The 14,427-nt window shown below is 43.7% G+C and overlaps 1 protein-coding gene across 1 annotated transcript in view; it reads right to left on the bottom strand.

Moving 5' to 3' along the window:
• Nucleotides 1–12,561: 12,561 nt before the first annotated feature.
• NFXL1 (nuclear transcription factor, X-box binding-like 1) overlaps nt 12,562–14,427 on the bottom strand; it is a 71,222-nt gene continuing 69,356 nt past the window's right edge. The window contains exon 22 of the mRNA XM_015412762.1: nt 12,562–13,341. Within this exon, the coding sequence (XP_015268248.1) occupies nt 13,168–13,341 (174 nt within the window). The 3' untranslated portion in view covers nt 12,562–13,167. The remainder of the gene's footprint in view (nt 13,342–14,427) is intronic.

Raw genomic sequence — 14,427 nt, 5'->3', positions numbered from 1 at the left:
CTCTCGGGGTACCCCTCGCCCGCTTTAGAACGCCACACGCCCTTCCATCCGAGACGCGGCAGCTCTTGGCCTGCCAGACGCGCCCTCTGCCTGGCAGCCGCCGCCAAAGGTCCCTTCTTCTTCCAGCCGCCAGACCCCCGTCACCTCTTCGCCTGGGATGTTGTCCCCCCCTCGCTCTCTTCCTCGTCGAGCAGCACACCGAACTCTGCCTCCTGCGAGCCGGACGGAGGCAGGCAGGCAGGCCGGCTGCCACAAAACTCCTGCTGCAAAGTTTCCCTCGTGGTTTCCCCGCGAGGTTTGGGACTACTGTTCGCTTTCAGCCGCCCTCCCCAGAGGAAACGCTCGGGTGGAGCGGCAGGCGGCCGCCTGAAGAAGGCGAGCCGCGACTGAAGCGGAGCCACCTGCGTCGAATCTCTGGCGTGAGGAGGACTCGCTGCCTGCATCTACAGAACCGGGCTTATCACGAGCTTGTCAAAAAGGAAGAAAAAGAAACCACGCTGTTAGCCTTTTAGGGTGCTCCGAGACAGAGCGCTGCAACAGGCACCCGGCAACTGAGAAGCGGAGTGATTATTGCGTATCGTGGTGTTTTTCCCAATAGCATTTCGATAGCACTTCACTGTATGTTGCTGTTTAATTGATCTTTATGGTGCTCTAAATCGTGATCTGGATAGCCCAGATCCCGGAAGCTTAAGCAGGTTTGGGTGGGAGACCTCCAAGGAAGGCCAGGGTTGCTATGCAAGAGTGGGCCAATTGGCAAACCACCTCTGGACGTCTCTTGCCCTGAAAACCTCACGGGGTTGCCCATAAGTCCGCTGTGACTGGCACTGGCCACCACCACCATAGTGCTGTAAACTGTCTGGAAGGCTTTTTTATATACAAACGAGATACTGTGATTGCTCCTGTCACTAGGGCCTGGTGGTGTCTGTCACTCGTTATCAATGTTCCTATTACATCTTTTAGAGACGTCTTTAGGAAACATTTTAGGAGCTGCGGTGGCTCAAGTGGTTAAGACGCTGAACTGCAGGCTGTGGAAGGTCGGTAGTTCAGCAGTTCGAGACCCGAGTGCGCCACATGACGGAGTGAGCTCCCGTCTCTGGTTCCAGCTCCTCCCCACCTAGCAGTTTGAAAGCAAGAAATTGCAAGTAGATAAATAGGGACCACTTCGGTGGGAAGGTAACAGCGTTCCGTGCGCCTTGGTGTTTAGTCATGCCCGCCACATGACCACGGAAACTTCTTCGGACAGCGCTGGCTCTTTGGCTTTGAAACGGAGATGAGCACCGCAAGCCTAGAGTCGGACTCGACTGGCTTTCGAGCAAGGGAACCTTTACCTTTAGGAAACATTTTAGCCTGCATGTACACAAGCTTCTCTCCTGTGTTTCCCTCCCATCAACTACCTGTCCAGATGGCAAATGTTACAGAACATCTTTGAGTTACATCTATTCCAACAGGACCTGTTGCTGTTTTTTAAGGGGGACTTAAGGAAATGTATCAATTGAAATGTTTGTATCCTGTTCCTTCAAGATAGTTCACAAACACATATCCTGGTACTTTTTACTCCTGTCCCTCAAGCTAAAGATAAGAATAGTCAAACAAGAACCCCCTGCCTTTCTGGCTCTTCTCTCAGTCAACGAAACCCTGATAACCTTGTGAAGTTCTGCTGCTAAAAAACACTTGAGTCTATAATTAAACACGGACAATTCCGGATACAAGTGTTGGCCTGATGAGTAACACAGACACCCAGCTGAGGAAAGAGGTCGATCTGCCCCAATTTTTAAGCTAGGTTTCTCAGGGCAGCATCAAACTAGCAAGACAGGAAACAGAGAGTGAGTATAAATGGGCAATTTTCTCAGTGGAGGGTGGTAAGCAGTGGGGTACAGCAGGGATCAGTACTGGGCCCGATGCGTTTTAACTTGTTTATTAATGATTTGGAGTTGGGAGTAAGCAGTGACGTGGCTAAATTTGCAGATGACATGAAGTTGCTCAGGATGGTGAGAACCAGGGAGGATTGTGAGGCACTCCAAAGGGATCTGTCGAGGATGGGCAAGTGGGCGTCAACGTGGCAAATGGGGTTCAGTGTGGCCAAGTGCAAAGTGATGAACATTGGGGCCAAAAGTCCTAACTATAAATACACGTTGATGGGATCCAAACTGGCAGAGACTGACCATGAGAGAGATCTTGGAATCGTAGTAGATAACTCAATGAAAAGGTCAAGACAGTGTGTGATTGCAATAAAAAAGGCCAATGCCATGCTGGGGATTATTAGGAAGGGAATTGAAAACAAATCAGCCAATATCATAATGCCCCTGTATAAATCGACGGTGCAACCTCATTTGGAATACTGTGTGCAATTCTGGTCACCACACCTCAGAAAGGATATTATAGCATTGGAAAAAGTGCAGAAAAGGGCAACGAGAATGATAAAAGGGTTGGAACACTTTCCCTATAAAGAAAGGTTAAAACGCTTGGGGCTCTTTAGCTTGGAGAAATGACGGCTGAGGGGTGACATGATCAAGGTTTATAAGATTATGCATGGGAAAGGGCAGGTAGAGAAAGAAGTACTTTTCTCCCTTTCTAACAATACAAGAACTCGTGTGTACTCAATGGAATTGCTGAGCAGTCGGGTTATAATAGATAAAAGGAAATACTTCTTCACCCAAAGAGTGTTTAACACATGGATTTCACTGCCACAGGAGGTGGTGGTCGCTACAAGCATGGATGGCTTCAAGAGGGAATTCGATAAACATATGGAGCAGAAGTCCATCAGTGGCTATTAGCTGCAAGGTATAGATAAGAACTCTCGGTCTGGGGCAAGTAATGCTCTGTATGCTTGGTGCTTGGGGGGGGGCAACAGTGGGGGGGCTTCTAGTGTCCTAGACCCACTGCTGGTCCTCCTGATGGCACCTGGTATTTTTGGCCACTGTGTGACAGAGTGTTGGACTGGATGGGCCATTGGCCTGATCCAGCATTGGCTTCTCTTATGTTTTTAGATGCTCAGGAGTTAACAATAGTCCATGGTCTGTTGTGCTTCCATCATCCTCTCCTGGTGCATTGTCAGTTAAATCTGGAAGTACAAGAGCATGTACCTGGGTTTGGGTATACGGACCAGATTATTTATTTATTTATACCCCACCGTATCCCACGAGTAGGAATGCTGTTAGTGGATAATGCACTCTTGCTGCCTAACACTCCCCTGAACTGCTGGACATAGACTTGAGGTCCATCAGGTATTTAGTCCTCAGGTCTTTAATCTTCCACATGGGACTTTCTTGGCTGTCTCACAGTTTTGGTCCTCAGGGCTGCCATGAGAAATACAGAGCTATCCCCAAAACAATCTGCACACATGGGCAAGTCAAATAGTATGGTTTTCTTTAATTAAAATGGCAGATGGTTTGATCACCGGAGGTAGTGGTGGTTACACTTCCCTTGTCATTAACTAGCCATTACCTGGTAAGTTTAATACTTTCAGAAACTGAGAACCTTTGCCAGGAGGATAGGACTGACACATACCAGGAAGCGGATGGTTTTCTGCTAACCTTTGAGGAGTTTCCCATTGGTGAAGCTGGTCCTTCTCTTGAAGATCTGGTTCCTTTCAGAACAGTTTTGGTCCTCAGGGCTGCCATGAGAAATACAGAGCTATCCCCAAAACAATCTGCACACATGGGCAAGTCAAATAGTCTGGTTTTCTTTAATTAAAATGGCAGATGGTTTGATCACCGGAGGTAGTGGTGGTTACACTTCCCTTGTCATGAACTAGCCATTACCTGGTGAGTTTAATACTTTCAGAAACTTAGAACCTTTGCCAGGAGGATAGGAATGACACATACCAGGAAGCTGATGGTTTTCTGCTAACCTTTGAGGAGTTTCCCATTGGTGAAGCTGGTCCTTTTCTTGAAGATCTGGTTCCTTTCAGACATATAAAGATGATGGAGGTAATGGAAATTATCAGCCCTAGATGCCCTCTTCCATACCACAGAGCTCATTTGGCTTCTTGATTTTCTATGGAGCTTGGGGCACAGAAGTGGGTAGACAGATGACTGGATCAAAGGTGGAAGAAAACCCAAAGTGAACACAGATTGATTCAAGCTGGAGCATACTATGGCACCACAATGGCACTAAAGTGTTTGTACTTCTATACCAACATTGTGTCTACACAGCAGGAACTTTTGTAGATGTCTGGGGGGCTCATTATTATAAATGTTCAGAAAATGCAGGACTAGCTGTGATCAGTTTGCTAAGCATTTTGCACATAAAACTGTTCACTTTCTCTGCAACTTGGACACCACCTCTTTTTAGTTAAGTCTCAGAATGTTGCCAGAATCCAGGTTACATGACTTTCCATGGGTGAGGCTTAAGAAGGTGGACATATATGCTCGGAAGTGTGTAACCTACTACATCTGTGTTTAACTCTTGCCCTGTTCATTTTGTTTTTTAATACTTGGCCTTGTGGGTGTATGTGGATTCATGAATGCGTCCTTAAAGGTAATTAAATCCTCCTGAAGAAGTCATCCCTGGATCTACGTGATACTGACTGGTAGCAAAATACCTCCTTTGGTCACTGGGTGCTAGAGGAGATAGTAGTCCTACAAGTCGTGTTCTCAGTAGAGGCATTCTAGTGCATTCGCTTAAACCCATTTCAATCCAGTTTCTGCCTGCTATATTGACCGAATTGGTTTGGTTGACCCACCTTTGCAGGCAAAAGTAGCTGGCCTTGTTGCCCCTGATGAGAGCAGAGAGGTAGGGTGTAAATGTTGTAAACAGATAAATAAAAGGCAAAGAGACTTTCATCTAGTGGCTTTTTATATTATCAACTATGGTATCCTTCTGGATTGGTTGCCTGAGCTGGGTATTGGGGCATCATCTTCCGATGGTTTAATTCCTAAGTGGCTTGCTGATTCCATAAGTGGCACTGAATAACAGCTGGTCAACCCTGTGACATCACTGTTTTGCAGTTCTGTTGGGCTAGATCCTATTTTACACATAGTTCGACATTAAATCACTGGGTGAGGTTTTCCAGAGCTTTTGAGTGAAATGTCATCAGTACACTTACAACACTCTTCTCTATTCCTCTTTGCCAAAAGAATCAGATGGATCCGTGGATTTCTGAATGAGTGTTTGGAAGTCATAATGGACTGGAGTACTTACAGCTGAAGTGTTACTGTTCAATGATGTAGCTACTCAGAGATTAAGGAGCCAGATTTTTCCTGGATGGGATTACACTACTCCTACAAAAACAAAGTCATAACATGTGCACAGCTCTATTGGACTCATGAAGGCTCAAGATCTTCTCTGTGACATGCAGTGCCTTTCATCAACTTTGGTAGATATTCCAGCTATGGCCTTTCTTTGAGGCAACATTTAGCCATATTTGCCCATGCTTTGCTCACCTCTGGCTTAATTACTATAATTTTCTCTATGTGGGGCTGCCTTTGAAGACTATCTGGAAAATTCAGATAGCAGACTGGCAGCAAGGTCAGGCAGGAACGCACAGGAACAGAGTTCCATCTGGCTCCTGAGTTGGCCACGCCCAGCAGGAACTCATTAGCATAATAGGCCACACCCAACAGCAGGAACTCATTAGGATTGGCTACATTAGGGGTGTATGGCCTAACATGCAAAGAAGTTCCTGCTACAAAAAAAGCCCTGGGTTTTGACGACAAACAAGGTAAACAGAATAAGAAGCAAAAGGTGGATGTGGCTGGATGATCACACTTCTGGTAATGTGGGGGTGCGGCCTAATATGCTAATGAGCTGTGCTGTCAGGGGTGTGGCCCAGTATGCTAATGAGTTTCTGCTATTGGGTGTGGCCTATTATGCTAATGAGTTCCTGCTGGGCTTTTTCTACAAAAAGAGCCCTGAGCAAGGTCAATAACAATGGGTGCAAGTTCTGGACACGAGTGCTGATTTAAAGTCCTAAATGGACTGAGAACAAAATATGCGAATGACCTCTCTGTCTCCCTCCCTCCCAAAGACCGTTAAGATAAGTAGGAATGACAAACAGGGCCTTTCCTGAGGTGACACCTTAGTTATGGAATGCCATCCTCACAACAGTTTGCCTGGTAGTTTAGTCTTTTAAGTTTTAGGGGCCAGTTAAAAAGACGTTACTTGCCCAAGCACATTATTGACTGTGTGCTATTAATATTTCACTAATTTTACTGGCTTCTCTCTTTAACAACTGATTTGTTGTTTTAAGGCTGTTGCTATAAAATGACTAAAAACAGTATCTTAAAAAATAGTAAAATATATATTTAGGATTAAGATGGTTATGGTATATTTATCATAAGCTGCCAAGCATATCTGTGAAGATCATGGCTAAGAAGTAGCTGAAATATAAAGTTATTGCATATAAAAACCTTTCATTCTTAAACTTTACTCTTTGAACAATGTACTCTTGAATATATTCTCCCTGCCACCACACATGTGCATTACTGAACTCTGAAATGCCACAGATGTTTCCTTCCATTTTCAAGGGGATATAGCCTACTTCAGGGATTTCTTACACGGTAACAGATACCACCACATACAAACAGTAGAAAAGTACTTCAGTAGTGCACAGATCATAAGGATATGTCCTCTTTACAGAGCAGTTCCACAGGGCAAACTAACCACATCAATCTTAAACGATTCCCGCTGTTCTTTAGGGCCTCCTTAAAAGAAGGACAAATATTGACTTTGAAAATGCTCTCATGTCATTCATTAACCTAGATTCTGATCTTATTCTCTTCATAATATGTTTCCACTAGCAGAACTGCTGATAAAACAATAAGCAAAACTGTAAAGAATCTGCCACTGTAGAAAAAAGCTGAACATATTTAATGTTAACACATATAATGTTAAATATCGCCATTGGGCCTGTCGAAGTAGGAGACGACCAGAAGGGGAAAACAAAGAAGTAGCAAACAAATGGTGGCCCTGCGAGAATTGCACCTCCCAATTTCTTATTTCACTATCATCCCTTTATGCTATGAATGGCCAGCTGCCACTCAAGGAGCCAGTCACAAACTAATTTTAAAAAAACCCCTACATAATTTGGTTTTTTTGAAAAAAGAGAACCAGATTTCATTCAGAATTATTTCACCTTTCTCGTATAATTGTTCTTAGAGAGATACCAAATTTCGACCCTATTTCCATATTTTACTATGCCAATTTTATCCTTGGAACAGATTGGGCTCAGATAAAGGGAGGATCACTAAGTCAGTTGCAAAAGGTAAACGGATTGTTCTGATTGGCATAGTCAATGAAGAAGAGCAGTTCGGGGTGGGGGGTGGGGAGACGGAACATCAAATGCAGTGAGAAAGACTCAGCCCTTGGATGGATCAACTTGCAGTACAGCAGTTCCCTGTTCCAAAGTACTCCCTACTTAACCAAAACAAAGAACACAAGAACATAAGAGAAGCCAATGTTGGATCAGGCCAATGGCCCATCCAGTCCAACACCCTGTCACACAGTGGCCAAAAATACCAGGTGCCATCAGGAGGTCCAGTAGTGGGACCAGGACACTAGAAGTCCTCCCCAGAGGTCATTTTGGGGGGGATTGCGGGGGATCGCAGTTCCCCCGGGTGAGGTACGGGGGGCGGGGCACATGACGAAGCCCTGCCCCCTGCTTCCGGCCGCCCCGCTTCCGGCCCTCATTCAGCCAGGAGGAGGCAGGAGAAGAGGGAGGGTAAGTTGCTTCCTCCCTGCCTTTCCCCACCCCTGCCTGGGGCCAGGGAGGGACTTCGCGGGGCTTCCTTGCACTCCCGCCGGCCGGGACCGTTGGGGGCGGGGTGTGTGGCCTTATGACACACTTCCGGTGATGTCAGGGGGTGTGGCATATGCTAATGAGTTATGCTAATGAGTTCCCCTAGCTCTTTTTCTACGAAACGACCCCTGGTCTTCCCACTATTGACCCTCCGCAAGCACCAAGAATACAGAGCATCACCTGCCCCAGAGTCCCTATCCATACCTTGTGGCCCTCCCACTATTGACCCTCCCCCAAGCACCAAGAATACAGAGCATCACTTGCCCCAGACCAAGAGTTCCTATCTATACCTTGTGGCTAATAGCCATTGATGGACCTCTGCTCCATAAGTTTATCCAATTCCCTCTTCAAGCTGTGCATGCTTGTAGCCGCCACCACCTCCTGTGGCAGTAAATTCCATATGTTAATCACTCTTTGGGTAAAGAAGTACTTCCTTTTTTCCGTTCTAACCTGACTGCTCAGCAATTTCATTGAGTGCGCATGACTTCTTGTATTGTAAGAAAGGGAGAAATGTATTTCTTTCTCTACTTGCTCTATCCTATGCATAATCTTGTAAACCTCTATCATGTAAAACTTCAGCCCTCATTTCTCCAAGCTAAAGAGGCCCAAGCGTTTTAACCTTTCTTCATAGGGAAAGTGTTCCAACCCTTTTATCATTCTCGTTGCCCTTTTCTGCACTTTTTCCAGTGCTAGAATATGCTTTCTGAGGTGTGGTGACCAGAATTGCACACAGTACTCCAAATGAGGTTGCACCGTCGATTTATACAGGGGCATTATGATACTGGCTGATTTGTTTTCAATTCCCTTCCTAATAATCCCCAACATAGCTTTGGCCTTTGTTATTGCAGTCACACACTGTCTAGCTCTGACAAGAGCTGTCCTTGAAAAAGAGCAGTTTCTGTCCAGAGCTCTCTCAGCCCCACCTACCTCACAGGGTGTCTGTTGTGGGGAGGGGAAGGCAAAGGAGTTTGTAAGCCGCTCTGAGACACCTTTGGGTAGTGAAGGGCGGGGAATAAATCCTATCTCTTCTTCTTCTCCTCTTCCGAATATAAGCACAACTATACTTGACACCAGGGGTCATTTCGTAGAAAAAGAGCTAGGGGGACTAATTAGCATAACTCATTAGCATATGCCACACCCCCTGACATCACCGGAAGTGTGTCCTCCCCACAGCCGGCGGCGACCTCCAGCAGGCACCAGCAGGGAGCTCCAGGCCCCGCCCTCCCAGCACCTCACCCGGGGGGATGGCGTTCCCCCGCGTCCCCCTCCAAATGACCCCTGCTTGACACACATGAAGATGCCTCATACAGACTCACACCACTGGTCCATCAGGGGCAGTATTGCCTGCTCAGTCTGGCAGTGACTTTCCAGGGTCTCAGGCAGAGGTCTTTCACATCACTTACCACCTGATCTTTTTAACTGAAAATGCCAAGGAGCTGAACCTGGGACTTTCTACACGCCAAGCAAGTACTCTACCAGTGAGCCACAGCCTCCCCCCTAACAGATCCAAGTGGCAGCCATTTTGTGTTAGTACCCCCAGAACTGCCAAATGCTCAGTAAGGTTGAGGGACTCCTGAAGAAACAGATCTCCTTACAATTTTTCCTGGCTAGGGTAGCCGAAAAGCCTGGAAAAGAGTATCTGATCTCCTCAATACAAGCTTAATGGGGTATTATTTATCAGGTGATGCTATTTACCTGCATGCCACGAAAAGCTTCAGCTGACCATTTTCACACATTAGGCGGCAAGGTGCAGGACATTTCTCTTCAAGCTGACAGGCAACCTTGCCTGTTTCTAGCCTGCAGTTTTCCTCTAGGCTTAGCTAGCTGAAATGTACCTTTCAAAGAGGTTAAAATTGCAGAGAGGGTACGACTGAGGAGCCATGTAAAAAAGATACATTTCAAATTACTCTTGCAAACTACTAACGACTCAAAATGCAAACATATTTAAGGCCTATTTTCAGAACAATCTTATTTTTTTTCCCCTACAGAGCAGGTAATGCCTGGTACCTTACAGGAAGGATCTCTTGTTACAGAAACAAGCAGCTGGAGATTTCAAAGACACAAATCAACACCTGAAAGATTATTTCCTTTCAACTCCTGCTAGTCTCAATCTAGCAGATGGTATTCAAGATGACACCTAAAATTAGAAGCAGCTCCTCATTTCTACTGCAGAAGTAAACATAACACTTCAAAGGATTCATCACATAAACACACCTAACTCACACTTTCCTGGGTTGCATCCTATGCTCTCTCTTTTAATACGCATCTCTTTGGGGAGCTCTTAAATGTGCTGAAATTTGAGTTACCATTTCTTGTACTTGTAAACAAACTACAAGTGGGTACCCGCAATACTTCTCAGGGCTCTCTGCCCCTCCACAGTCGTCACTGTTGCTTTTTTTGAGGAGGATTTAACTCCCCCCTATGTAGTTTTTTTAACAATTGCAGATTTTTTTGCAGGCTTGGGGTGTCTCCCAAGTTTGAAGAATTATCTGGCTGATGTCAGTGTGACCCAAGTGTTTGGACTGGCCACACTTGACTATTAGACATATGATACTTTTTGAACAACTAAAAAGGGGGGGTTCTACAGTTTCTCTCTGATTTTTAAACATTAATTCAGAGTGATAATATAAATAGATTATAGGTGCAGTGGTTGCTGTCTATATGTTATCAGCAGGCTTCTAAACTGAATACACAGAATCAGTTACAGTAGGCAGACTTGCTAAATATAAATTGTGGCAATATTTAAATGGATAGACTCTACCATTCCAGTCTCAAGTGAGACAGGCGGACTATAAATGAAGTTTAAAAAACTGACACCATTCTAATTCTTAACGCCACTGTTGAATACACAGCTTGTAACTGCTAAGCCTGTGTGTGCATTCTGATCATAAAAGAACCTGCAAGGGTAACAGATGAACTCAGGCCTATACAATTATATAAATTCAACACATTGCACGTATTTGTTTGTTCTTGTAAAATTTATTCTGCTTGCCTAAAGGAGAGACGAGGAGCTCATATAAGGCAATGAAACCCTGTTCCTTGCTACTAAATCATGTTCTTGCATAGTACACACAATTCTGGCAAGTAATTATACTTACAAAGAAATGGCCAACCAGTTGTTGTAGATTTTCCGGGCCGTATGGCAAACTGCTCTGATGCCTTTCTGCCACAGGCAGAATTGTGACTACCATTTTCAGATGAATATCCAGAATATGAAAGAAACCAGTCCTTTCATATAAACATCCAAGCAGCACAAATGTTTAAACAAGTATGCTAAGTAGCCACACCTCCTCACTCTCAAGCTACTTGCACTCCAGTGTTCCCTCTAAGCTGAGTTAGTGTGAGCTAGCTCACGGTTTTATAGCCTCCGGCTCACACATTTTTTGTCTTAGCTCAGGAAGGATGGCTCCAGAGCAAACTAATTTATGCAGTAGCCAAATCACTCACTTGCAACTTTAATGCCAGTAGCTCACAAAGAATTTTTGCTCACGAGACTCCACCGCTTAGAGGGAGTATTATTGCACTCCACTAGGAGATCCCACCAACATTCAAACCAAACAAGTTTTCATACAATTTATATTGACAAATGGATTCCCTTTCATTTGTATTGAGCATAAAATAATTCCAAAGGGTTCATAAAAACAGATATTTAACAGTGAAATCTAGCAATTTATTTTCATGGGTAGTAAGTCAACAGCTTTATAAAGGTTTTAATAATGTACAATATAGCAGGATTTGTTTCTAATATTAGGGTTTTTTTAATTATCAAAGAAAAAGAGGACACATTTTTGCACCTTTGTAAGCACAGCACGTTGAAAATGGCAAGGTTTTTCAGACTTTATTCTCATTCTCCCAAAGTTTGCACAATGTGCTACTACTGTGAATAACCCTGGAAATGGAATATATAAGTTGACAGTTCACTTTTGTACTGTGCAGTGATAATTAAAATCAGCTTCAGTACTGGCAATGTGTGAAAGTATCAACCTTGGGCTAACTGTAACTCTACCTGCCGCTCTCATGCCTCATCTGGAACTCTTGCCCAGAAGACTTGGATTTAATAAATTCCTTTGCGGGTATCGTTTCAAGGAAGCAGAAAAGGCATTTTAAGAACAGCAAGAAAGCCGGATGAATGAATGCTAGAAACTCAAATTACCAATTAACATACTTCCTCATCTGGTTCAACAGGGCTTCTTACATAATTAATGATAGAAACAGTTCATTTTCGAGCAATTATCTCGAACCTTCATTTTCGAAAGGTTTCAGGAATGGCTGCCAATTTGTTAATAGAAACATTTAACAAGGTTAGCTAGACATCTGAACAGCAACTACTGGGTTTTACAACCTGACAGAACCTGCTTAAATCAATATTCCATATGTTTATACATAACCTTCAAAACTGCATCTTAAGAATTAACCTGTCACCATATCAACTACAATCATATACCCTTCCCTACAGTGTGATTGCCTAATAACTCATTGCTGTTCCTAGAGTAACAAAGTGATATTTCTTTGTGAAAAGCTATTTTTCAGGGGCCAGTGATATTAGCCTTTAAACAGTGTGACTTACAGGGTGTCTTTTTCCGTGTACAGAACCACAGAAAGAATTTTAAAAGGTAGCACAAACTACAATTGGTAATTCACACGAGTTCAGTTTTGAAACACACAAGTCTCTTTAGAAATACAATTTTCAGAAAACCTGTACCTTGACGGGTATAAGTGTCAGAACTGTATTGGAAAATACTATTTTCAATTTTGACAAAGTACAATTAAAACTGTAGCAACAGCAGATTCATATTTCGCTTAAGAGATCTGTTTTATAGTAAATAAGTGAAATATTAAAAATACTGACTGATCTGGACATGTAAGAGGATGCTCTAAAGGTGCATGTATGTAAAAGCAACTGTGTTAAGCACAGAGGTTGTAGGCACACTGACCTTTCTTGAATCAAAACCATGTCAATCCCTACAGGCAGTAGAAATGGTCAGTTTTGACAGTATGAATCAGCTGGGTGTGTGGGGGGGGAGGTCTCCTCTTCCACTCATCAGTGATCAGCACCATGAAAAATGACTATGTAAGCCAGGTACATGCATAAATATCCTTCAACGTGCCCTGAAACAAATGGATGTTGACAGGAATAATACTGAACTCAGGAATAATACTCACTAAATGGGGCATTATGAACGGATTGATGGCATGGTGTGGTCACCTAGAGTGCATAACTTTTTATTGCATTACCTCAGTAACGCTGAATATATGACATTGATTTTTACGTAAAGAATAGAGATTGAGGTCATTTTGTTTTTCCCTCCAGATGAAGGGAGGACAATCGCTATTAAAAATCGCAATCGAGCATTGTTACTTTACACCACCAAACATTTTAGTAGCTATCTGTGATCACACTGAGTTGTCTAGAAATGAATACTAAAAATTCAGTAGTTGTAGGCGATGAACCATGCAACCATCGCAACAGCCACTCCACATGCAGGCAGCACAATCGTCTTCCTATATTTTTGCCATAGAGATGGTTCCACTTCAACTTCATCCTTTCTTCTCTTGTTCTTTCGACGTCCTCTTAGCCTGTTCTCAAAAGCCTCCAGTTCAGCCTGGAGGAAAAACAAACAAACAGTTACGAAACAATTTAAAACGATACAGAAAAGGAAACAGAAAATATTAATTTTTTCCAAACGTTTTAGCAGGGAGGGGAGAAGGGCTGCTGTAGGCCACAGCTCCACTGGCAAAAAGACCCTTGCGTATAAAAAGCTTCAGCTACCTATAGAACAAGGGGGCTTTAATCTCCCTAATCTGCACCAATACCATTTCACCTGTCTGTTTTCTAATGTAGAATACTGGACTCTAGTTCTTGGACAGGAAACACCTGATTGGGCTCACTTGGAATGGACCCAGCTTCATCCTCTATGTAAGTGGGCTGCTTTGGGCTCTATCCATTTAAATTATCCAAAAGTTCATTCGCCTGTAACTGAAGCTGCTAGGTCAGCTTGACGTATGATAGGCGTTCAGTTTGCGTTTGACCCTTAGACGCACAGAGATCTAACAATATGGGGAAACCCTAGGATAAGGATAGAAGATAAGTTTTTTGGACAGAATGTATCTCCAGGGGTTTAGCACACTCATCTCGGCTAATTGGACCAGGGGATGACTTAAACCATTTGACATTTTATCCAAAAATTTAATCTTCCATCTATGGCCATTTGGCGATATATACAACTAAGCAGCAACAGTTTCAGTTTCTTGTCCATCTTCTGTTCTGGGACCAGAAGCATTTGCATCCTCAGAATCCCCCCCCCCCTCTTTTGACTACTTCCATCCTTAGTAACTCTTCCTAGGCAACCTAACCTTATATATAATTTTCTAAGACACCAAACCAAATTTAATTTGGATTATATACGCTCCCAGTGGAACCTAGAACTGAGTACTTCAACTGAGCCAATGGCAAACTACACTAAAAGCCATTAAATCCACCTCTGTGGACTTACAACTAAGGCTTATCCATCAAAAAACCCCTCTCTTGCAAGTGTACTGGTACCCTATTAAATCTTATTACGTTGGTCTCACTGAGAATGATTCCTGTTTGTGCTGCCAGAAGCTTGGATCACACATTTCTGGCAGGAGGTTATACCCAGTGTTCCCTCTAAGCTGAGTTAGTGTGAGCTACCTCACAGTTTTTTAGC

This window comes from Gekko japonicus, unplaced genomic scaffold, assembly GCF_001447785.1.
Source record: "Gekko japonicus isolate JY-2015 unplaced genomic scaffold, Gekko_japonicus_V1.1 scaffold682, whole genome shotgun sequence".
Taxonomy (NCBI): Eukaryota; Metazoa; Chordata; class Lepidosauria; order Squamata; family Gekkonidae; genus Gekko; species Gekko japonicus.
Note: the sequence above shows the minus strand (reverse complement) of the source record. Positions and strands in the feature narration are given on the sequence as shown.